Source organism: Nyctereutes procyonoides, unplaced genomic scaffold (assembly GCF_905146905.1).
Source record: "Nyctereutes procyonoides isolate TBG_1078 unplaced genomic scaffold, NYPRO_anot_genome, whole genome shotgun sequence".
Lineage (NCBI taxonomy): Eukaryota > Metazoa > Chordata > Mammalia > Carnivora > Canidae > Nyctereutes > Nyctereutes procyonoides.
This window is the reverse complement of record NW_026575130.1, coordinates 16,679,073-16,704,643: the sequence shown is the minus strand read 5'-3', so window position 1 is coordinate 16,704,643 and position 25,571 is coordinate 16,679,073. Positions and strand designations below refer to the sequence as shown.

The following is a 25,571-nucleotide window of genomic DNA, read 5'->3' as shown; positions in this document are numbered from 1 at the left end:
ATATGTAACTAGTGTACAGTTCAGTCTCCCCTTGACTCAAATTAATTTCCTCTTCAGTTGTGTTTTCTGTTCCTCTGTGAGTAGTGGTGACTTCCTTCTACCTACATGTGGAAATCTGTCCACAAAGCTTCTTCAGACTGAGTGGGGTCACTTTGTTCATTCATTCACACTCACATCCATTCATAGATCCAGCTGTTGAATGATGACATTATGCAAGGTAGTGTGGGGACATTGAAATTAAGAAGAAGAAATGGCTGTCCCTTCAAAGGGTTTACAGCACAGAGGACAGAGACTGTACACACCCATGTACTTAGAATGCAGGGGAGAGGGGCTGAGGGTCATGACTGTGTCTAGATAAAGCACACAGCACACGGCAAGAAGGAAGGAGCTCACTGGTTGTGGACAATATGGCTTTGGACCTGATAGGTATTTGTCAGTTGATGTCAGAAAAGATGACATTTGCTAATGAGAAAATGGCATGAGTAAAGGGGTAAAAGTGGCAAAACACGGGAGTATTCAAAAAGTAAAAGAAATCCACACAATTCTGGGCCTCTCATCCCTGGGACCCAGCACCTAATGAGCTCTCATTCAGTTGGTTCTGGGCTCTACCTCTCAGAGTCCCCATGGGAAGCCTCATTCTTTGTGGAACATCCACCTGCCTTTCCTCTTCTAGTTTCTATTGTCAGCCATAGCCATAGCCCTTTTTTTTTAAAGCCTGCATTAATTTCTTTTTCTTCCCAACTCCCCTAGAGGATAAATTCCTATTCTGAGCCCACACGTTTCTGGCTCCTACTCCCTGTTATGGACCTGTCTAAAACCAGTACAGATCACCTAGTGGACTCTCTTTTTTTTTTTTTTTTTTTTTTACCTCGTGGACTCTTAACCATGTTGCTTGTTTCACCTCCAGATTCTCTATGGTCATATGTTCTCCCTGCCACCTGCCCACTAGAGTCTTCCCCCATTATCCGTTTTTGTTTAAAAATATTTATAACTTTAGGGGCATCTGAGTGGCCTGATCGGTTAAACATCCAACTCTTGATTTTGGCTCCCAATCATGATCTCAGGGTCATGGGATCAAGCCCCACATTGGGTGCTCATCGAGGAGTCTGCTAAACCCTCCCCTTCTGCTTCTCTCCCACTCCCTGTACTCTCTCTCCCTCTCAAATAAATAAATAAAATATTTTATTTTTTTAATTAATTAATTTATTTATTTATTCATGATAGACATAGAGAGAGAGAGAGAGAGAGGCAGAGACACAGGAGGAGGGAGAAGCAGGCTCCATGCCGGGAGCCCAACGTGGGACTTGATCCTGGGACTCCAGGATCACACCCTGGGCCAAAGGCAGGCGCTAAACCACTGAGCCACCCAGGGATCCCCAATAAAATCTTTTAAAAAATGTTTATTGCTTTTATTTTATTTATTTATTTATTTATTTATTTATTTATTTATTTATTTATTGTTTATAGCTTTTAAAAAGCATAAAAGCAATGTTATTTGTTTTGAAAAAAAATATGGTTAGGAAAGAGAATGTTACTTTTTAGAAACCCACGCTAGACTACTTAAAGTGTCATTATATCTAAAATCAACTTTTAAATTGTTCATCCAAAAATATATAAAGAATATATGGCCAAAGTTTGAAAATTATGCTACTTAAAATATGGGTATTATTTAAGTATGCATATTATTTTTTCTATTATATATGCTATTTTTCGACTTACTGAAGTTACTCATAATAAACAGTTAAAATAATAATCATATGTATTAATTATTGAAAATTTGGGATATAAAGGCTCCCAAAAAGTCAGTCATGTACAACCATTCAGAATGACATATTGTTCAACCTGTCTTCAGTCTTTTAAAAGTATTTTTCTGTAAATACACCCCTCACACACACACAGATAAAATTGTGGCCATAACACATATATTTTTTTTTCTCTTGCTTTCTGGTAGGATATTTTTCCATCATCTATTTTTAGTCTGTGTCAAAGCAAGTTCTGGGTCTGGTTTTTCCCCGGATCAACCTGTTTCCATCTATTAAAGTCTGGATATTTAGGTTGGTCCAAATTCCAGAAGGCTTTATATAGATTAAGAGTTTGGACTTTGGTCAAACTCCATTTGACTATCTGGACTTACTGAATGCTTTTAGGAATGTGGAATTACGTGGTCGTCATGTTTTGTTTTTAGATTAATCTGGTAAATTAATCTGGTAGTTGAGCTCATGATAGGTAGCAATGGGTCCAGAGCCAAGAAAACTAATTAATGAGGGACTTTACAGATTGGTGAATAAGGAACTAGAATGGTGACCTGGGAACAGCAAGAGAGGAAAGGAGGTAGAAGCCAGTAATTCCACTTAGCTAAGCACGGTGAGTGATTGACATTCAAGTAAGAATGAGTTCTGCATTTGTATAGTTTTTCAAAATAATGTCAAAGGTATTTTGAAAACCTTAATGTCACAAGTGTCTTTGAATTCATTCTTTGTTTTCTTTACCACTACCTATTTCTAACGTTGTCTGCAGTTGTAGAATTCTGACTTAACACCAGTAGATACTATGTCTTGGATTTGATTCTCTAGATTCTACACTTCACAAATGTCAATCCTAAAGCACTGAGAGGTTTGTCCACCTGCTCTAAGCTGAACACAGTAAACTCCTTTACATGGTGAACTCCCAGGGAGCAGGACTGTAGCTGATTCATCCTTGTCTGCTCCACGCCAGCCCACCACTTGGCAAAGAGCAGATGTCTGAAGATTTGAATTCCCCCAAGTTGAGTCAAAATCAAGACCAGAATTTAAAGTCCTTGACTTTAGCCCTCTTCCACACCAACCCTGATGATACATTTGCATTTGTTACCCTCAGACTCATTCTGTCCACTTGTACCTGAAAGTTTTTACACATGGTGAGAGGCATCATCTGAACCATGCAACACAGAGGAGATAACTAATAACAAAGATCTGTCTGTATTTTTTTCATCCTACAAAGTTTGGGGCTCTCTCCGGTAGCTGTAGCTTGCTAAAAGTGGCCCTCTCTGTCTTCTGTAGCCACCTGCAATAGCAGCTTGCCAGTAGTAACTCCAGTCCAAAGACAATGACCTGGAAGCAGTATTTTATGCAGAACAGATTACAAGAATAATGAGAATGAGCACAGAGTCAAATTTGATTCCACTTGCTGATGAGCGCTCCTGAGAAAATTTCTGGCGTGGGTCTCTACCCAGACATTCCAGGCCTCTGCAAGTTCTTATCCATGAAATATTTTTACCAGTCTCTGAGGTTTGGCTCCCAGTCCAAATCAAACTGTTGCTAATCCCCAATCCCTGGGGGACCAGTAATGCTCTTTTAGTCTTGTGACCATTCCCGCACTGTGCTGGCTGACCTGGGGATGGCCGGAAGGACCTGGGCTGGAATGAGATACAAACTGCCACCCATCCTCCCACACTGGGCTCCATCCTGCCCCCCTGGTCCCTGCAAGTCCTTGAGTTCCCTGGTGTGGCGACCCATCTATGAGTGAGGCTCTGCGGATCTCTATGGGTCTGTGTCCTTCTCTCTCTTTGGTTTCTCTGCCTCTGTCCCCTGAATACTCTGTGTCCCTCTGTTTTGTGTTTCCCAAGCCACTGCCCTGTGTGCTTCTGCTGTATGTGGGAGCCACTGTGCCATTCTCTGGCTCTGAATCTCTGTGCCACTCTCTGACTATCTGAGTCTTTGTTTCTGCCTCTGACTCTGTTTCCATCCTCAGAACTGCTTTCCTCATTCCTTGGACTCCTTCAAGAACAGGTTTGCCCTGATCTCCGACTCCTGGGAAAATTCTCTCTTTCCCTTCAGTCCTGTTTTGCTTTAGAGAGTTTTGACACCTACAAAACAAAACAAAACAAAACAAAACAAAAAAAGCCCAAAACAACAACAACAAAAAAAAAACCCCACACACCAAAAACAAAAACAAAAAACCCAAAGTTTCGGACCTACCTTCAGTTCCTCATTTGACCAGCTAGCCAGAGCCCTGCTTCTATCATCACTCAGGTATGTCTCCTAATGCCCGGGGCAGCTGGCCTCAGCATTTAGCTCTGCTATTAGCACATGTAAATGTGGGCATTCAGAATGGCAATATGAAAAGCCACAGACAAGCAGGTTGTATGACAGAAACTGCCTTATTAGAAGGACTTTGGTGAGCTTATCTTCAGCCTAACCTCTGCATAACACTTAGGCCTCTCTTAAGCTTCATTAATATCTAAAAACTTTGCAAGGCCTGTTTGGTTCTCTCCACTTGGACAGGGTCTGTTGCTATGATCAATGGAAAAATAAGCTCACATTTGTGAATATGGGATATAACGTATTTATATGGACAACACTGTCTTATCCTAGATATTGGCACGACCTTAGTATAATATGCATTGCAGTGCTGATAGTTGAGCTGACAAGGTTTTTTCTTATCCTAAACCCACAATTTCTGATGGCGTAAAGGGCCAAGAACTTTATTTCTCACAAAGTCATGGTGTTTAGAACCAATCACATGACCAAATGAACGTGAAGGAAATCAGCAGCCAAGCAATCCTGTAGAACAATTCAAGTGCTAAGGCCGGGTTAACCCAAGTTAAGATTGCTTGGAGTAGGATTGCTCAATAGTTTTATCTTATGTTCTGTCAACTGTGTGTTGAGAAGGATTCTGAGGCCAAGTATAACCTTAGCCAGAAAGAAAACAGATAAATTAGTTATATCATCCATGGCCTTTAAAGAGAGGAGGGACATCAGACATTATACATTTGCTGCCTTTGGGCTAGAGGGTACAAAGAGTGTGTCTGTATCATTCAAAAGTGAGAATAATTTTGAAAAAGAAGGAAAAAGAACATTCTCTAAAGAGTGTTTTTATTGACTGCTCAACTCCAAGGACTTTTAGCTACAGTCACACAATCGGGAGTCTCTGTTCTTGCTTTAGATTGAAATATATATTTTATTTATAACTTTGATGGGACTGAATGTAGATTTTGTGTCACTTCTCTTTGCCCGGAAGGGGAAGAATAAATCAATAAATATGTAAATAATCTGTAGATGTGGGTTACTAAGAAATTTTCTCGCCAAGAAATATATAATCCAAATGATTGAGTGGCTCAAGTTTTAACATGAAAGACCATTTCCTATGCCCGCCTGTTCTTCCAATGTTATTTGGCATTACTGCTCAATATAAAGCCTCTGTTCCAACTAGACATTCTGTTTCCTATAAATGCCATGCATGTGTCAACCACAGTGCCTTTGCTTAGGCCATTTCTCCTGTTGCAATACCCTTTTTCTCTCATTATTTAAACCTATATTTATTCTTAAAAAGTGTCAATTCATGGTCTTCCTCCTCCATGAAGCCTTCCCTGATATGCCAGTCCCCTGTGAGCTCCCCCTCTTATATCATTTACTGTCCATATCACTAGGAGTGCAGCTATTTGGGAAATTTCTGTGTGCAAATCCTCCTCTTTTCCTACCCATTAGACCTTTAAGATCACCTAGTACTTTCTGTGCTCTCTGTGTACTCCTCTTTAGGTGAGAAACACCGTGAACTCAAACCATTGAAGTTACTGAAACAAATTAAAGTTTTTAGGATCAAGAGTCCTAGACCTCTGTTTCTCAAACTCCAAACTTCATTATAGATCATATAAGACTCTTGATAAATACAGATTATAGTTCAACAAGTGTAGGGGGGCCTGAGAATGTACGTATCTAACAAGATGGCAGGGCACTGAGTAGCAAGGCTTTGTGTTGTTTTTCAAACATGAGGCACAATGTTTTAGTGTCCATAAAGTCAATGTAGTGGGTCACAATCATGTTTGTCAAAAATAAATGGAAGAGAAATGAAAATGATATATAGTAAATATCCTATGGAAATACAGTGTTGTTTCCTATAATACTTTCTGTTTTTTGTGTGTGCCTACAATATGTGTGTGTGTGTGAGAGAGAGAGAGAGAGAGAGAGAGAAATGAAATATTAATTTTGTATCAGTGACTTAAGACAATAAAACACAATGGAATAAAAACTATGAAGGCACCAATATGCTGGGGCAATTTCCCTGAAGGCGCTAGTACAAAGGGGCACTGCACTGGAATGGGAGAAGGGGCTGGCTTGAGGACCAGCTGCTGGATCTAGCTGATCTGCCTTTCTCTGTGGTTGAGCTGGCTTCCTGTACCTAACTGAGAGGCTGCTATGAAAATTCTTTAGTGGGTGTGTGTTTCCTACTTTGTTACTATATCATGGAAGGGGTAACACCACTGTTTCCTTCAAGGTCAACTGCTGGTTTGGGTAATCTCATAAACCCAGTGCAAATATTCTTTAGAAGCTTGAGGAGTCTCTGCTCTGTTACCTCCATTAGCCTTGAAACATATTTATAGCAATGTGTGGGCCTTGGGGGAAAAAAAGAATATAACATTACTTGAATGTATGTTATAAATAGTTTCTTGCTCTTTTTTACTTCTTCAGAAAAAATGAGACCAAAAGAATTTTTTTTTTAATTTTTTGTTTCAGGAAAGATTGAACCTTATTCCAAACTATTCCCATGCCTAGCACAATGTCTAGCATATCATATCTAGCATACGATACAAGACTTGCTATTTATAATGTTTTATATTTAACAAATCTTGTATCTTGTTCTCTCCTGCAAAAGTTAAAGAATCATTATAAAAGTTTGTAAAAGAAGACAGACTTTCCATATGTTTTCAACATATGGAAACATAAGGGTTTTCTTACCATAGTGTTGTTATTAGTCACCTTGACTGCTGAGAACAGTAAAGTTGCTACTTGGATGTCACATACCTAACAAGTTGGAAGTTGGAGCAGACAGGGGAGCTAAGGAAATGACCAGAGACAAAGGCATGGTCTCTTTTCCACAGAATTCTCACTGACGCTCCACGTTACATACACTACATAAACGTTTATGATCCAAGTTAGCTGCTTATTAGCATTTCTTTTCAGTTGGTGTTTGCTAGTTGTAAAAAGGTTTCTTACTGCACTTACTTCTGAAAACATCAGCCTCCTAATGCAGTTGGGGAAGACGTAACCGAACAGCAGAGGAAAATGAGTTTTAATCAACTGTTGGTGCGGCATGAATCAGCAGCATGATGCAATTGTCAAGAAATGAATGCAATCTTGGGTTGCCTTCTACTGTGTACCTAGCAGAATACTACTTCTACTGTGTACCTCCCTAGAATAAGGGAGATCCTTTGAGGCTTAGTTTTACACATCAGATCTTACCTTTAAGATACATTTTTAAAATTTGGAAGGTATTCAAAGAAGCTAAGATCTCTGGGTGATAAAGGAACTGAAAGCCTGTCATAAAAAGAGAAGTTGAAGGTGAAGGAAAGAGAAAATGTACAATCTAAATGATTTAACTGTTTGTTTAAGTATCCTGTATGAAACTCCAAGAAGTAGGGATGCCTGGGTGGCTCAGTGGTTGAGCATCTGCCTTTGGCTCATGTCATGATCCCACATTGGGCTCTCTACGGGGAGCCTGCTTCTCCCTTTGCCTATGTCTCTGCCTTTCACTCCGTGTCTCTCATGAATAAATAAATAAAATCTTAAAAAAAAAAAGAACTCCAATAAGTAGCTCTGGGACCATCTGTGGAAAGCTACACAGCAGGAAACAGCAATTCAGTGTAGGAAGAGTTTTCTGGCCATCAATCATGGCAGTATGAAAAGAGCTTGCCTATAAAGTAGTAAGTTCCTGTCATTGACAATATGTACCAAAGACTGGGTAAGAGTCTCGTTAGGGTTGAGGTTTAATCACATACTGTACAAAAGAATTTTTAAAAAGACTCATAAACCAAATTTGTGGTTGCAGTGGGGATTATACATGGATTTTATTTACTAAGATAAACATTTTTTTAAAAGATCTATTTATTTATTTGAGAGAGAGAGCTAGAATGAGTGTACATGCACTATCAGGGGAAGATGTAGAGGGAGAGAGAGAAGCTTAAGCAGGCTTCCCGCTGAGCACAGAGTCCAATGTGGGGGTCAATCTCATGACCCTGAGATTATGACCTGAGCCAAAAACAAGAGGCAGGCACTTAACTGATTGAACTACTCAGGCGCCCTTAAACTAAACATTTGTTGTTTGATTTTTTTTAAAGATTAGAAGTATATACAATTTTTATGGTCACCAGAAAGAAGTTTATTGTAAAACCAATGAGGCTTCAGCTTCAGGGCCCCTCCTTAGTACAGACCACAGCCATATAGTTAATAAATGTCATCCACTCAAAAAGTATTTAAGTTTAGTTCCTATGCATGAACATGTAAAATATCCTGGAATCTTAGAGCTCATATTGGAGAGAAATTTGATAGAGGTCCCAGAATCTGCCAACAATTTAAAAAACTTCATTACCAATAAACCTGAAAATAATTTTTCTATGCTGTCAATAATTTCTAAAATAGTCTAGATAAAAGACCAAATTATTGTTCTATTCTCTCTCTAGAAAAAGATATTATAAAATTGTCATATGAAGAAATAATCAAAGATAATACAACCAAAAATGTAGAGGAAAAAAGTATAATGGTATGCGAGACAGTTAATGAAAATAAGTTATTTTTCTTGGTTTTGTGATGTTTGTAATATTTCTCAGCTTTTTAAATCTGTAAGTTTTTGTGATTTCTCATTCCAAATGATTTCTTATTTTTCGTAATTTTATATTAATTTTCTTAAAGAGAATTCCAAATTTTACAAACTTCAAGCTCCTCAAAATCTGACCCATCCCCTTAAAAACCAGAGTAATCAAAAAATAATTTTTTTTAACACAGTTTCAGTGATAGGAGCTTAGGTGGGACCCAGTTTCATGCAGTTAGAACTTTAAGTAATGTTAAGTAATGTCAGATGTGCTTATTAAGCCATAAAAATCTGTGGAGCCATCAACCAAGGATCTGTCAATATCCAGGGCCCTATGTAACTTGGCCAACCACCCAGCTTCATCTCACCACCCCTGACTGCCTTTGTGCCCTGCTGGCACTCACCCCCAGTTACTCACACCACCAAGTGGTGCTCTGATACTAGACACACCTACCATTCTCTTGTTTCTAGGTCTGCACTCCTCTTAATTCCTTTCCCATGGAATAGCTCTCTGAACAGTTGTCATTCCCAATCATACCAGGCTTAAATGGAGAAAAAGTTTCCCTCTCTCCTCTCTTTCTCTCTCTCTCTCTCTCTCTCTCTCTCTCTCTCTCTCTCTCCCTCTCTCCCTCTCCCTCTCCTTCCCTCTCCCAATCCCCAAAGTGCTAGGTCAGTTCCAGTGTTCAACACACAATAGTTGAATAAATCAAAGAATAAAATCAACTATTAACAGGGCTATCTCTGGAGGTTAGATTAAAGAAGAAATTAACAGCATCTTTAATCTTGGTTCCTTCCAGGATTTGAGTTTGGTGTGCATTTTTTTCAGACATTTTTTTTTTTAAGATTTTATTTATTTGAGAGAAAGACAGTATGAGCGGCGGTGCGGGGAGGCAGAGGTAGAACGCGATTCCGATGAGGGGGTTGATTCCAGCACTCTAGTATCATGACCTGAGCCGAAGGAAGATGTTTAACTAACTGAGCCACCCAGGCTCCCTTTTTATTCAGACTTTTATTTTATGTGTTTACATGCCTTTATATGTAAATATATATGTATTTTATTTTTTGGGTGGAGGGAAAAGATTTTTTTTTTTAAATAAGTGGTATCATACTGCACCTGCCACTAGTTCCTCTAACTTACTGACATATTTTGGGTCCATCAACCTTGATGTGTGCATGTACCACAAACATCTTCAGTGATTCTTAGTGGGGGTGTGCTTGGCTTCTGAGCAGGACAGTTTTCACTTGTTCAGGACTGCACTGTTCTTTGTTAGGAGTTAAGCATTCTGCCCCCGTCCCAAAGTGCCAGTAGCACCTGACCCCTTGCCCTCATCACTTGGCAATGAAATGCTCTCAACACCTTTTCACTTTCAGTTAACTTATTACATAATCTTATCCTTTGAGTTCAACTTTATCATTTCATTGTTGGTAGATATTTAGGCTGGTTTCAAATTTTTACTCTCACCAAGAAACACCTCTGTTCCTATTTCCATCTGCTTATGTGTGAGTGGTTCTGGAGGCAGACACTAGAACAGGACTTGCTGGTCACACGTCCATCCATGTTCTGTTCACATGTGCTAGATTCCCCTCTGACTTACACCCTTTTACCAACAGTAGATGGTAATAGCCATGGCCCTGTATTCTTCAATACCTAATCCTCTCTAATTCTTCAGTTTTAGCCAATCTGGCAAATAAAGAAAATAATCACATTGTTATCTTAATTTGCATTTCTCTGATTAGTATTGAGATTTATTTGAAATACATATTTCCTCTTTTGTGAGAGACTTTCACTTTCTCTTCTGTATGTGTACATATTTTAATTTTTACTATACATGATTTCTAATCAGAAAAAATAATGCACACTTTAAAAAAAACAACTTACATGTCCTTTAAGGCCCACTCAGGTATTGGTTCATTCCAACAATGGTCTTGATCTTTCTCCCCGGAACCATTCTCTTGGACAGAGTTTGCAAAGTACTTGTCTTATCCTCTCGACTAAATTAATAGAACCCAGGGGCACCTGAGCGGCTCAGTGGTTGAGCATCTGCCTTCAGCTCAGGTTGTGATTCTGAGGTCCTGGGATTGAGTTCCGCATCAGGGTCCCTACAGGGAGCCTGCTTCTCCTTCTGTCTGTTTCTGCCTCTGTGTGTGTGTTGTGTGTGTGTGCCTCATGAATAAATAAATAAAATATTTTTTAAAAAATAGTTAATGAATAGACTCTAGACTGAGGCTTTTACATTTTTGTTCCCTTTGACCTGCTTTCTATAAAGTCTTGTGCAATATTCTGCACAGATTTGAAGCTTAATAAATAAAAATTTGAATGATAAAATGTAGAGAAGGTTGATTATGGGAAAATATCGACTTTATTTTCAACCTTTAGCTCTTTGTGTGAATGAGGTCTTGATTGAATCTTACCAAAAGTGGGACATATTCCTATAAAGGATATGTAATGTTCTTGGACCTATAGTCACTTCTCTGGAAGATATGCTCATCAAAATTTCTAGGAAAGGAATAGTTAACTAGAAGAGGAAGTTCAGATATATGTGGAAGAGCTCTTTGGGGAATGAAGATCCCACTGCCCCATACACATCATGAAGTTAGGAGGCTGCATGACAGTCTCTGTGTTAGGTTATCCCAAGCCCAGGACTCCATAAAACCCCCAGGGGATAGCGATAGTGACTCAGTCAAGCTGCCACCCAGAAATTAACGTGTGCTGAGATGTTACACATTAGAGCACATTCTGATTCTCCTTGCTTTATACTCAAGTATTTCTTATGTGTTGGTCATATATAGTTATTATTTAGAAAATTACCATAATAAAGTTCTTAGTTAAAAAATGTCATCAAGCTGTAATTATCAGAAGAATTATGTAAATTTTTTAAAGATTTTATTTATTTATTCATGAGAGACAGAGAGAGAGAGAGAGAGGCAGAGACACAGGCAGAGGGAGAAGCCGGCTCCATGCAGGAGCCCGACGTGGGACTCGATCCTGGGTCTCTGGGATCATGCCCTCGGCTGAAGGCAGGCACCAAAACACTGAGCCACCCAGGGATCCAGGCAATCTGTAAATGTTTTAAACACAGACTTCGGATCTCATACAGACTTCAAATCTCTCTTGAAAAGAATCCAAAGGACTATCCAAATCCTTTATGTTTTAGAATTTTGTTAATCAAGTTTTATTATTTCAAATAAGTGTTCTATTGCTCAAACGGACCCTCATGCCAAAATATTCATCCAAAAATTAATTGTTGGTATAATGTATTTAAGGGCTTGTGACCTTTAAAGATTTCACCTATCAAAAAGAATTAGAATTTTTGCTGTACCCAAACCTGAAGTTTTTTATACCAGTCATTCTTTTTTTTTTTTTTTTAATTGAGGCATGACTGGCAACATTGTACTAGTTCAAGGTTCCAATTATCCTTTGAAAGCATTTTGTAATAAGAAGATTTGAACTCATCTGTGAATCAGGTCAATGAACCGGGCTGCTTTGTGCTTAAACAGCTTAGTGGGTGTTCTTACAAAATATTTCTCCTTGCCGTTGCTTCCAGCTAGCAAATATATTTCTCATACAGGATGGAGGCATCTGTGCCCCACAGAGGAAATATGCTAAAGAAGCATGTATTGGGAAATGCAGATTTAGAAAACAGATAGCTTGGAGACCTATGTAGAAATTTCCTTCCACAGATGGTCTTATGTGTACTTTTTATTACCAGGCTAAACTTTCATGCCAGAGGGATGTCACAGTAGATGCCAGGGTGGTTCATGACACCAGGAGCCCTCACCCTCAGGTGAACCCCCAAGAACTGGGGTTCTTTCTTGAAGTTCTTGTACATACCTCTTCAATAGCTTTTTAATCACTGACATAGTTGACATCCCTTGTGTAGTTGCCTGTGTCCCCTTCCCTTCCACTGCCCTGAGCCGGGGGTCCCTTGTAGCAGCAACTGTCCCAAGTATCTAGCTTCCTGTTATCCAAAATAAATTCAAAGTAATAAAACAATTATATTCATGCAACAAGAAAAGCACACCACAGAGGATATCACAAGTTATGGCCTTGTGGTCTCAGTGGCTTCGTGTAACAATTGTGTACTCTGTTCAGCCATTTGCTAGGCCTGTTTTGGCCATTTCATGCATGTTAATGTGAGCAGTACGTACAACTGGCCCATGAAATATGGCTAGTATGAATCCTGTTTTAGAAGGGAGAAAACAGAGGCTCAGACTGGTTACATAACTTGCCCAAGGTTGTACAGCTGGTAGAGGTATCTATCACCTGGATAGAATTCAGGCAAACCAACTCCAGGTTAAAATTCCTTGTGTTCAACTTCATTTCAGTCAAGACAATGGACTCCAGTACAGTTGCTCAGTGGTTTTCCAACACTCAAAATGCAGTACAGCACGTGCAAAAGAGAATGTGAGAGAGAAATCAAAAAAAGAAAAAATTGGCCAAACCTTATCCTTATGGTTATTTTTGACTTGGACTTTGAAAAAAATGTGTTTACACAGTAACATTGTATGTTTGTTTGCTAGAGCTGCCATGACAAAGTGCCACAAAATGGGTGGTTTAAACAGCAGAAATTGATTGTCCCAGAGTTCTGGAGGATGGAAGCTAGAAATGCAGTTGTCACTTCTGTTGGTCCCTTCCAGGACTTGTAGGGAGGGATCTGTTCCAGCCCTTTCGTCCTGACTTGTAAGACGGCCATCTTCACAGGTTCACAGGGCATTCTCCATTTGCAAGGCTGTCTCCAAATATGCCCTTTTTATAAGAAGACACCCACCCTAAATGACCTCATTATAACTTGCTAAAGATAAGACCTCATCTCCAAATAAAGTCACATGCTGAAGTCACATACTTAAGACTTCAACATATGAATCTCCTGGACACAATTCAACCCCTAACACTGCTGTTAGCCAATTCTCTCTACAGTCCACTCAGCCCAGCCCAAAGCATTCCTTGTCCTGATGTTTGGGCTGAGAGTTTGGTCTCTGGACTACCCATGGTGGAGAATATTGCTGAGGTAATCTTTGAGAGGAAAATCCAATGAAGGAAGAGTCAACCTGTGGTTTGTCCTGAGTGAAAGTGTGGTTCTCTCCTTCCTAGGTGGTATCACGGCAACCTCACACGTCATGCAGCCGAGGCTCTTCTCCTCTCAAACGGATGTGATGGAAGCTACCTTCTGAGGGACAGCAATGAACGGACCGGGTTGTACTCTCTCTCTGTGAGGTAGGAGACTTAAGAACTCTAGGAATTCAACATTGTCCCATCTCTTCCTAACACGGACATTGACTTGATCATCACACTCAAATTACCAGATAACAAAATTCTTACATTGCCAGAAAAAATTCTCTTGATTCCTGTTAGATCTCCAGGTCTAAGCATTCCAAGCTCTGAATGGTGGGCTGTAAGAAACATTCTCCCTCCTTCCCTTCACAGGGAAGAAAATGTGAGAGCTGAAGGACACTTTATGAATTGTTTAATGTCTTGCTTGACTGGTGGAGAATCTGAAACCCAAAGTGGTAAAGTGTCTTTGCACCCAATAAATCAGCAATAGAAACAGCACCAGAATCCAAATCCCTGAAACCTGGCGCAGTGCCCTTTGAATATCCCTGCTTCCCCTGAAAAATCAGAATGATTCATGTCTGTACAGCTTCCATAAGCACAAACTCAAGCAGGCAGTAAGGCAAATTTTAAGTTTTTTTTTCTATAAGTGGACCGACCTTTCTCAAAGCTCCACTTCCTCTAAATATTAATGAAATTAACCCAGTGGCTACCCAGCTCAAGCCTGTGATGATCCAGTCCTTCTGGAGTCTCTCTCCTCCCTGCTTCTTCCTGGCTGCGCTCCTCATCAGGGAAGCTGCCCTTGCCCTGGGATAATCAGGGGGAGTCACTGGTTTTCAGTCAGCATCTGTCACCTTGGCCTCTACGGACACGTAGCAAGTCTTTCTGGGTTCATGGGGAGTTGCTGTCTGCTTAAACTAGGGATGTGAGGACTCCATGAAATTGCCCAGGCACCCACTTGTTAACCTCAAACCATTATTGTTTTGCTACTGTTCTGATGGCACCTCTGTATACCTCTGAAAAGAATCCCTTCGTGTTGCATCTCTCATGCTGATCTGGCATAAGGAAGTTTTCTCTACTCTTTTCTCCTCTGTGTAGACTGGGCCTCCTTGTCACTAACTCAGTAGCAACATCTATACTCCTTTCTCTCTGAATCCTCTTTTTCATCCAGTTTAGAAACATTTTTGTTCTGTTTTGTTTTGTTTTTTAAGGCTCCTCTCCCTCTGATAGAGGGAAAAACTGGCTTCAAAAGTATTTCCCTGGGAGCACCTGGGTGGCTCAGTCAGTTTAGCATCTGCCTTTGGCTCAGGTCATGATCGTGGGGTCCCTGGGCTCTGCTCAGCAGGGAATCTGCTTCTCCCTCTGCCTCTCCCAACTGCTTTTGCTCTCTTGCATGTTCTTTCTCTCATATAAATAAATAAAATCTAAAAAAAAAAAGTATTTCCCTAAATAATTGATGGCAGGCTATTATGAGCTCAAACACAAGAATTAACACTTTTTAAATCCTCTTTTTGGGTTTCCGGACTTCCATGTTTTCTCTGCCACATAACAAACTACCCCAAATTTAATGGCTTTAAACAACTACATTGAGGGACACCTCAGTAGCTCAGCGGTTGAGCGTCTGCCTTCAGCTCAGGGTGTGATCCCAGGGTACTGGGATCGAGTCCCACATCGGGCTCCCTGTGAGGACCCTGCTACTTCCTCTGTCTGTGTCTCTGCCTCTCTCTGTGTGTGTCTCTCATGAATAAATAAATAAAATCTTTTAAAAAAATAAACAACTACATTGATTATCTCACAGTTTCTGTGCATTAGAAGTCCAAGTGGGTTCTCCTGTTTCTCTGCTGGGGCTCCTACCAGGCCAAAACTAAGGTGCTGGCTGAGGTTGTGGTTCATCTGGTTTATTCTCTATGTCCTCTTCCTTCATTCTCTTCTTTTTTTCTTCATTCTTTCTCATTCACTTCCTTGCTGCTAGGGGCTGAGCTCCCCATTTTCCATCTAGCTATGGACCAGGGACCAGGGTCAGCTTCTGGAATCCACCCACAGTTCCCTGACAAGTGGCTCCCACAGGCAGTTCACCGCATGGATTGTTTGCTTCCTTCTAGGCCAACTAGAGCATGTCTCTCTGAAGTCTCTCTGATATCTCCTGTGACTAGCCAGAAAGAAAAATTTGCTTTTACCAAGACTCTTATGTGATTAGGTTGGGCCCACCCCCAGATAATCTCCCTTATTGTAAGATCAGCTAATTTGGGGCTTTAATTATCTGCAAAATCCCTTCTTAGTAGCATCTACACTAGCATTTTATAGAATAAATGGGAAAAGGTGTATGTAGTCCAGGGACTGAGAATTGAGGACATGTTAGATTGCTGCCTGCCACCCCTTCCACTCCTGGGAGCAGTGCAAGTCGATACGCCTACTTTAAGGCTAGTGGCAGAAATCGATAAGAGTGTGATGGGGTAAATAAGAGGGTCATAGAGAAAACACACACACATTCATTAACATTTTTTCATGTTACTCTGTTTTGCTTAAACTTTTTCTAAATAACATTTTTGGGAAAATTAGTACTCAGACATGAAATTCTGCTTGGGTAGAAGCAGGAATGGTGCTTTCTTTAATCAATAGCAAAGGTCAAAATTTCATCAAGTGGTTAGGCTGCACATCCTTTAAATGCATAGATCTCCCCAAAATCGCAAACAAACCTGTGGAATTATTGGATCAAAGAATATTAACTTTTCACCTATATATGTCTCATTTGAACAATTAGATCAGAAGCTTCTTACGATTAGGTGATATATATCTATATCTATATATGGCTTATTTTACTCATTCATTTGTTGACTCCCTTAATAATAAATATTTGAGAGCATCCATTGTATGCCAACCACTTCGGTAAGTGTTGTAGAGGATTCAGACTTTGCCCTGAGGATGTATGGCCTCAGCAGCAGTGGGACACTACACAGGTTGCTCACTACAAGGCAGAGTGCAGTAACCAATGGGAAAGAAAGAAGGTAAGTGTTTGGATGGTTGAGGAGAGCAAAGCAAATAACTCAAGATGGAAGTATCATGCAGTAACTGGTAGAGTAGGTAATATTTGAACTGACACTTGATCAGAAACAAAGAGGATGATGTTGCAGGTGAAGGGAACTAAGAATGCTAAGGGACAACAGGAGAAACTTCTAGGAGAATTATGGGTCCACTTGGATGAGAGCAGCTGTTCTCAGAGTGAGAACAGCTAGACCAGCAGCATTCCCTGAGAATAGGTTAGGAGAGCAAATTGCCAGACCCCATACCTTGGAAGTTCTGAATCAGGAATTTAGGAGGTAGGAACTAGAAATCTGGGTTTTAACAAGCCCTCTAGGTGATTCTGATTTCAGATGTGTGCTAAAGTTGGAGCAGGCCATTCGTAGAGAGGAGAGGAAGAGTGGGAGTCAAATAGTATATATTTATTTGCATCTGTAGATAAATAATATATATAATTTATATATTTATATATGTTTATATATAATTATATATATCTATATAATTTATAATTTATTTAAGGCTCTGCCTCATTCCAAAATGAGATGGAAAATGACATTGTAGATTAGATATTTTATTCAATAGGCCATTGAACCAGCATGGCAAGAAAAGGGCTGGGCTCACACAACTAATTAAGTGACAGAAGCAGAATTCAGACTGACTCTCAAACAAGTAAGCACCACAAAAAGGACAACTTGGGGAGGGTGCTACCTGTCTTTTCTATCATCCCTATTCTCTGCCGGTCTTAAACACATGCCCCTGAAAGGAGTTACTGTTCAAGGACCCTCTCGGTAAGTCAGAGAACATACAGGGAGAATCATCTCTTGTTTTCCATTGCAGTGAAAAATTGAGAAGAGCTTTGCCAAAAACACTAGTGCTTTAAAGATGCCAGTGGTTTCAATAATTGTGTCGTAATTCTCATTTTTAGAAAGGTTTAATAGTGACGCTAATATCTAAGGTTATATTTCCCTTCAAAAAAAGATATGCATTTGTTGAATAACCTTAAGCATTTCTTTTTCCCTTTCAGAGCCAAAGACTCTGTCAAACACTTTCATGTTGAGTATACTGGATATTCATTTAAATTTGGCTTTAATGAATTCTCATCTTTGAAGGATTTTGTCAAGCATTTTGCAAATCAGCCTTTGATTGGAAGTGAGACAGGTAAGCAATGAACAGATAGATATTTGACCTATGAGACATTGTTTCAGGATGGAGGAGGGATAGGGAAGATTTCATTAAGTAGCTGTCACTTCTGTTGAGTATGTGCATATGCTACCCAATTAGATATGTTTAGAAACTTTTTTCTAATTACCATGCCATATGTTACATTAATAAATAAATTACATCATATATATATTATCTTAAGGAGAAAATAATGTGATCTGTACCAAGTAGATAGTTTTCTTAGAATGTGTTATTTAACAGATTGATTAAAAATACACAGTTTTTAAAAAATAGTCTATTTATAACAATAATGCAATAAAAAAGGAAAGAAGAAAGGCTAGAACAACTTTCTGATACCTCATAATTTTAGGTATGGGCAGTTTGCATATTGGGGGGCCATAAAAGATAATTTTGGGCATTTTTTTACTTAAGTTTCCACAACGATTCCAGAATTTTGAAAATATTGATTAGAAGTCAGCCGTGCTCTCGAGCAAGACCTTTATTTCACCATAAAATTTTCTTTCTCTTGTCCTGGTTTTTGTAAGTTTTTACACTGGACTTAAATATGGACAGGAAATTTTGAATTTCCCTGTTTGAGTGGTTAATGTCAAACTAGAATATTCAAATAAAAAAAAAAAACACTACCCTGGTATTTAAATTATCTAATTTGTTTTTCTGTACCAGTTCAATAAAGTAAGCAAAAGATCACCCCAATATTTGTGATACAGAATCACAATTTTATGCGACCTAAATGAAGATAACTCTCAATTAATCAAAAATTGGGCACTTCCAGAACTTGAGGTAGAAGAGGAACTCAAGACTTAGCAGCACAACTGTTTTACTGTGAATTTGTACACACTCATTTTCTTGGTAAACATGACCAGTGGGCTTTCTGTTACCTTCACTGTGGTAGGGAAAAATGCCACCACTGGTTTTTCCTTTTCTGCTGTTTCTGTGGCCTGGATAGAACCTGATATGAATCACACAGTATCAAGTATAGATGAAAAGCACAGGGGAAACCACAAAATAGTTGCCTTACTTTATACTGACCACACAAGGCCTATGATAGAATATTCCAAACTACAAAATTGAAGCTATATTTTTTTTTTCTGGTGGAAATTCTTCCAATCGGCCCTGATAATTACTTCACCATTTAACCAGCAGTAATTCTCATAAACACATAGCATTTATTTATTTCCACCGCTACTTTGTCATTGGCATGCCAATGCCAATTTCTCAAATCCCTTCACTTCAGACTTCCTACTTGTTTCCAACTCTATGCCCAATTTTATTCACTTCTTGGTCACTAGAAATTGAGGAGAGATTTTTGAAGCTAAAGACTTTGTTTTATCTGCTATTGGGTGTGTCCTTCTCCATACGCCCCAGGTCCCGCTACAGAGCATGACACTTTGGGTGAGTGAATGGATGGCTGGATGGATAACTGTGAGTGGGAACTCTGTGTAGCTTCAAAGCCATGATAAAGGTTATCTTCTAGCTTTTTTTTTCCTCCAAGCAACGTCAGCTTTCTTCTTTTAAACTCTCCTTCTAGACTCTATTTTTAACTCCTTTGATCATTCTCTGAACTTTCTCCAAGTTAGGGAGAAAGTATACATTCTACCTATCGAAATGTCTCAAAAAACTTTAAGATCAAAGTGAATGTAATGGTTTCTGGTTGAAACTTTCCGCCACAGGTCCAATATCCAGGCAAAAGCATCACCTACAACTTGTCCAAAGTCAAAGCTCCTTGACATTGAATTCAGGACAATGAAATTTCCTGTAAATACGTTAAATTCCCCTGTAAAGACATTAATGTAACTAAGGTTTACCATTAATCCATTAGGGATTGGGGAAAAAAAGGGTATAATCCTGATTCCTATGGTGGTTTATCCAAAGCCAAAGTTTGCTGTATCATTAACATTGCCATCACTACTTTATTTATTGCAGTAAAACTCAGGAAACTAAGATTTTTATCCTCCCTGCTGTATCTTCTTTGTTCTATTCGTTATCCATCAGAGAATGTGTTATTATTTGAACCCCTGCTATAGGCTCTTGATGTTTATGGGTATGTACTAGGCTTACTAACTCCAGCCCTTCAGTTAGGTTCCCCTAACTCTGAAATATTCCTCTTATCTGTCACAGCCAGATGAAGGCAAAGCCACTGAGGCCGGGAACAAGGGGAAAAACCCATGACAAATGAATGCTCTAGTTGTGCCCCTCTGGGAGTAATAGGCCTCAGGAAACAAGATAACGTGCTGAAGTCATGATGACTCTTAAGCCCAGCAGATTTTCAGAAGCCACAGTCAGCACTGTGACCTGTGAATAACAGTGAATGGAAACCAGGATGCCACCTTCTAAAAATAGATCTCTTCTTATTCATTTAAGTATTGGCTCCTGGTTTTGACTCCTAGTGATTGGGAAACCTGCAGGCTGACGATTTCTTGCTTACCATCAGATGAAGTGCCAATTCTTAAAGTTTTCATTTGATTAAAGATACCAGGGGAAGTATTTGTCTGCACCATGGATGAGGCCTGCCTAGAGTCTTACCTCCAGATCTTAGGAATGGAAAGGAATAGAACTGGGTATTTCAGCCCCCTCCTTTTCTCCCAAATCTCTGTCATGCCAGCATCCCCCGCTGCAGTGCCTGGAGAATGAATGTATTTAAGAGAGACTTCCCCACACTTATCCACTGGCTGGTATGGCATTGCCCCCAGGGGAAACGGGGAGGACCTCCAAATAGCCAATAGCCTTCCATTTCGCCTTACAGCTGTATATAACATTGAGGGAAACCCAGCTTCCCCTTAGGCTCTGGGTTCTAAAAGAATGTTTGTATTCAGGAGAGGTAAAAGTGTTAACCTCAAGGGAATAATACTATTTTAAGATACCTTTTTTCCTATTCTATTTCTAGTCTCTATTCTTTAAATTCTCAATATTTGTTTCCTAATCTGAAGAGTGAAGATTTCCTAAGCAAGATCTAAACCTCCTGACAACCTCAATGTCCTATTATTATAATTTTCCTTGCTATAATTTGCATTTAACCTTTCCAATCTCTGTGAAAGTTTTTGTTCACTCTAATTTCTCCTTAGTAACACCCATAAACACTCTTAAGATATTTCTGATTGTCAAATCCCAATCATTTCCCAAGTATATCATAAAAACATCCGGCATGCTCTTTTCCCTTACTTTCCCTCAGTGGCTCTTTTATCTTCTAACATATTGCAAAATTCACTTTAAAAAAATCTTTGCAAAAAAATTAAAAATAAAAAAAATATTTGAGAAGCACCTGCGTGGCTCAGTGGTTGAGCATCTGCTTTTGGTTCAGGTCATGATCTTGGAGTCCTGGGATTCAGTCCCGCATCAGGCTCCCCAGAGGGAGCCTGCTTCTCCCTCTGCCTGTGTCTCTGCCTCTCTCTGTGTGTTTCTCATGAATAAATAAATAAAATCTTTAAAAAAAAAAATCTTTGCACTAGTAAGTAAATCCTATGAAAAGAGGGATTTTTGTCAGTGTCGTACCCTGATCATACATCCCAGTATGTAAAAGAATAAATGATGGGGGATCCTCAGGTGGCTCAGCGGTTTAACACCTGCCTTTGGCCTGGGGCGTGATCCCGGAGTCCCAGGATCCAGTCCCACATCCCACATCGGGCTTCCTGCATGCAGCCTGCTTCTCCCTCTGCCTGTGTCTCTGCCTCTCTCTCTCTCTCTCTCTCTCTCTCTCTCTCTCTTTCTCTTTCTCTGTGTCTTTCATGAATGGATGAATAAAATCTTTAAAAAAAAAAGAATAAATGCTAATAATTATCCACATTTCATCATTTCATGTTGCTTTCCCATTTATCTCATTACCCAAGCCTGCATTGCAACACTGCAACCAGCAAAGTTCTGACAATGAATTTTTACTTCCAAAGTTTATACAAAGTATCATTTGAAATGTTGTATGTATGCTCAGTAATGATTAAATTCAGATTTTGACTTTTCATTTGTAATCATAAGCTGCTATGTAAAACTTCCTTCATATTTGTACATAGATTTGAAATTCAACTTAAGTAGACTTGGAAATTTGAGACTTCTTTATTAGCATTGATACTTTAGGTCCATTATTAATTTTTACTGTATCTTCTTGTAATTAGCTAAGTTTAATACACATAACCTTGAAAATTTAGACAGTATTTGTCTTATTTAATTTATTTATTTGAGAGAGAGAGAGAGAGAGTGAGAGAGAGCAGCAGACTTCCCACTGAGGGTGGAGTGCGCAGCCCAACTCGGGGCTCAATCCCAGGACCCTAAGATCATGACCTGAACTGAAGGGGAGATGCCTAACCTAAGACACCCTTCGCAGCATTTCTTTATCCTTAAAAGTCCAAATATTATTAGAACAAAACTTACCTTTCTCATTACCTTTGATTTCTATTAGAATGCTGTATGTGAAATAGTCATATATAATTTATTATAGAAATTATTGTGCGGTGACTTTAATCACCTACCTAGCATGAAAGCATATGATAACAAGTCAAGTGCCTTGTTTGTGCTTACCCTTTATAATAATTGGTTCTCAGTTTTGAAGATCCTATCTGGTTCTTTCTTAAATGTCAAATTTCCACTTCTCTTTTTGTCTTAATGTGGGGATTCCCAACCTCTCGGTAAACCACTATAGTTATTATTATTTTATTTTGTAACGCCAGCCTTTTTTACCCAGATGGTATTTAAAATTAAGTTAAAATTCATTGGAGTTTGGGAGTTGTGTGACATTTCTGAAAATAATTGGCGACAACTCAGAATTTTGCCAAACCACAACCAAGAATCACTTCTTCAGTGTATGCTTGCCAAAAAAGGAAATTTTCTTAGTTTGTAATGATGTGTGCTTGAAAAAGGAAAAAGCAGGCAAGGAAGGAAAGGGAAGCACCATTCGTGGGGTGCTTACTCTCCTCCGAGCATTCTATTGGATGTTTTCACATACATCAAATTACTGAATCTTCTGAAACACCCACAATAATGTGAAAGTGGTCCCACTTTCGGATGAGGAAATAAAAACAGACATTTTGAGTTATTTGGCCAAGGGGAGCACAGCTGGCGAGCAGCAGAGCTGGGAGTGGAGTCCAGGCCCACCGTGTGCTGAAGCACCGGGACTTTCCAGTGGCCTACGGGTGACACGGCAGCACGACATCGCCACGGCACAGTGTGACCTCGAGTAGGTTTGGGTGGGAAGATCCCCATCACAGCGACATTGGAGCCTGTTCATAGGACACGGCAGGGCTATCCCCAGGCTCTTCTAAAAGGTCTGCAGCAGTACTTTCGGGATGTGATGTGAAGCCGTTGTCCTACAGCATGTTAATCAGTTTGAGCTTCGTCTTTGTAGTTACTGCTGTTCTTATTTTATTTACATGAATTGCCATTTGAGAAACTATGCTGGAGGAAATCTTGAAACAGAAAAAGGCTGGCTAGAAAACCTATGTAGGCCCGTCATATTTATGTGAAGTGTGAATGGGAAGGTGGAAGAAAAGGAAAATGAGGCACGAAGACACAATGACATCAGGAAGGGAGCGCTTCAAGTGGACACTGTCCATGTATAGGAAAAAGGACACACCTTTGGTTACTAAGCGTCCTCATAATTCTTGCCCCTGCCTTGGGCCTGGGTGTTTAACTACATTTCTAGGATATTAGGATGGGAAGGGAGTCCACAGGCCATCTCATTTTTCCCCTACAAAAGAAAAAACTGAGGCCTGGTGAGAAATGTTGAGGCAAAAACTCACATCTCCTTTCCTCAAGCTGCCTCCTAAAGAATCCGTTTCTTTGATTTTCGTTTCTGTGTATGCTCTCCTGCCCGCGATAGAGTACAACATCTCATGGGCCACAGAGAGTTTCCATGGTGTGGCCACCACGGCTGAGAATAATATGTTCTATCATGAGTAAACACAGGAACTCCCAGTTCGACGCCAGGCTCTGCCGCTCACCAGCTGGATGCCCTTGGGCAAATTATGTAACCTCTCTGAGATTCAGTTTCATCATCTTATAAATTAGAGCCGATGATCTAATAGTTCATGCCTTAATAGTTCATGACTTGCTGTTGAAGATTGAATGAGATTAGGTATGTAAGACCATAAAAATAATTCTTAGCATGGCATAAATAATCATTATTGCTGTTTTTAATGAAGCATTTTTATAGTAATTCACCCCAACGTATCATATGCAAGGGTTGTACATTCCTTGGTGTATCATGAAGGGTTAGTGAGGGACGATTGAATTTGTGTTTATCAAATGTTTATGTCATCTCCAAATTTTAAGCCAGTTCCCACAGTGGATTCAGATGAAAGGTCAGATCAAGCGACCGCTCCAGAAAGAATGACCTGACTTGACTTGGGTATTTTCACAGAATCTTCTGACCTGGCTGACTCATTTGCTTTTTCATTCCTCTGTGTAGTTCTCCCTGTGAGGCTGGAAATGGAAAATTAAAGCCCCTGACTATGTAAATGAACATAGTTTCACCAGCACCATTTTACGATGGGTTCAAGTTCATCTGCAGAGCAGGTTGCAAAGAAGAAAGGAGAAAAGATCCTGAATATTCCTGTCGTTCTCTCTAGAAAACCATTTCCCACTGGCAGGAGGGGACAGGGGAACCTGTCACGGATATGCCAGTCGCAAAGTGTGTTTTCTGAGCCCGAGGGCAATAACGAAACGTGGATGGATGTGGTCTTGTTTTCATTTAATTCAGCAAATATGTATTGGGGGCCACCTGTGAGCTGCACACTATTACTACTGACAATATAGTGAGGAACCAGATATCATCCTCACCTTCAAACATTTTCCAGTCTAGCTGAGAAACCTGATGGGTTAAGCACTAGCTTTAATGCATAAAAGAAATACTCTAAATAGAAGTTTCCCTTTTAAGAGCTTTGTGTGCTCTTGCACTACTCTGTTTCAGATATCACCCCGATGCCTGTGGCCTGAGACCGTCCTTGCTGTGTTCCTGAGGTCCTGCAGGAATACAAGCGAGGGAGTCCTTCGATGCAATCTCACAGTGTTACATACAGAGTGGGTGTCCTGTAAGGTAGCAGTTCAGTCAAAGCAAACTGAAATGCCTGCCTCGGTCCCTCTCTGATCACCTCAAAAATGTACCTCCACCGAATGCTTCTGAAACCCAAAGTTTCATGTCAAAGGCAGGAAGCAGCAATCTCCTTCATGTAGCTCAGAAACTGAAGTGAAACTCGCAGCCAGGTTTCCAAGACCTGTGGCGGTAGAGTTTCCTCTCTCCTCCCTTTACCAGCCCCTGCCTCCTTTTTGCTTTAACCAAACCTTCTGATCAAATCCTGGAGTTAACTTGGCCTGAATATCACTAACCCCAAGTTCCTCCTTTATGGAGCCTTGGGTGGAAATAGAACGAGTCTGTGGTGGCTATATTCTATAACTTTCTTTTGATTGAAAAACAATGGGTCAAGAGAAGTACAGGGAGAGAAGTGGATTTTTCTGGTTTATTTTATTATTTTATTTTATTTTATTTTGTTAAGGATATTACTATTCCGTCCCAGAATATAAAGGTGGGATGAACACCAAGACACAATAAAGAATCAGCCCTGTGATCATACCAACTCTGAAGCTTTCAGCGAACTGAAATGCTTCCCTTGGTCCTGCTCTGATCACCTCAAAAATGTACCTCTACCCAGCTTTCCTGAGACGAGGTTTTATGTCAAAGGCAGGAAAGAACAGTCTCCTTCACGTAGCTCAGAAACTGAAGTTAGTGGGCCTTCTCTTCAGAGAAGTAACTAATTAGATCCCCGGGGAGTGGATCCCA

General features: G+C 39.8%; 1 protein-coding gene across 1 annotated transcript in view; it reads left to right on the top strand.

The window, feature by feature from the left end:
- DAPP1 (dual adaptor of phosphotyrosine and 3-phosphoinositides 1) overlaps positions 1-25,571 on the top strand; it is a 45,633-nt gene that overhangs the window by 5,594 nt on the left and 14,468 nt on the right. Inside the window, exons 2-3 of the mRNA XM_055342356.1 lie at positions 13,655-13,777; positions 17,655-17,788. Coding sequence (XP_055198331.1) covers positions 13,655-13,777; positions 17,655-17,788 — 257 coding nt within the window. The remainder of the gene's footprint in view (positions 1-13,654; positions 13,778-17,654; positions 17,789-25,571) is intronic.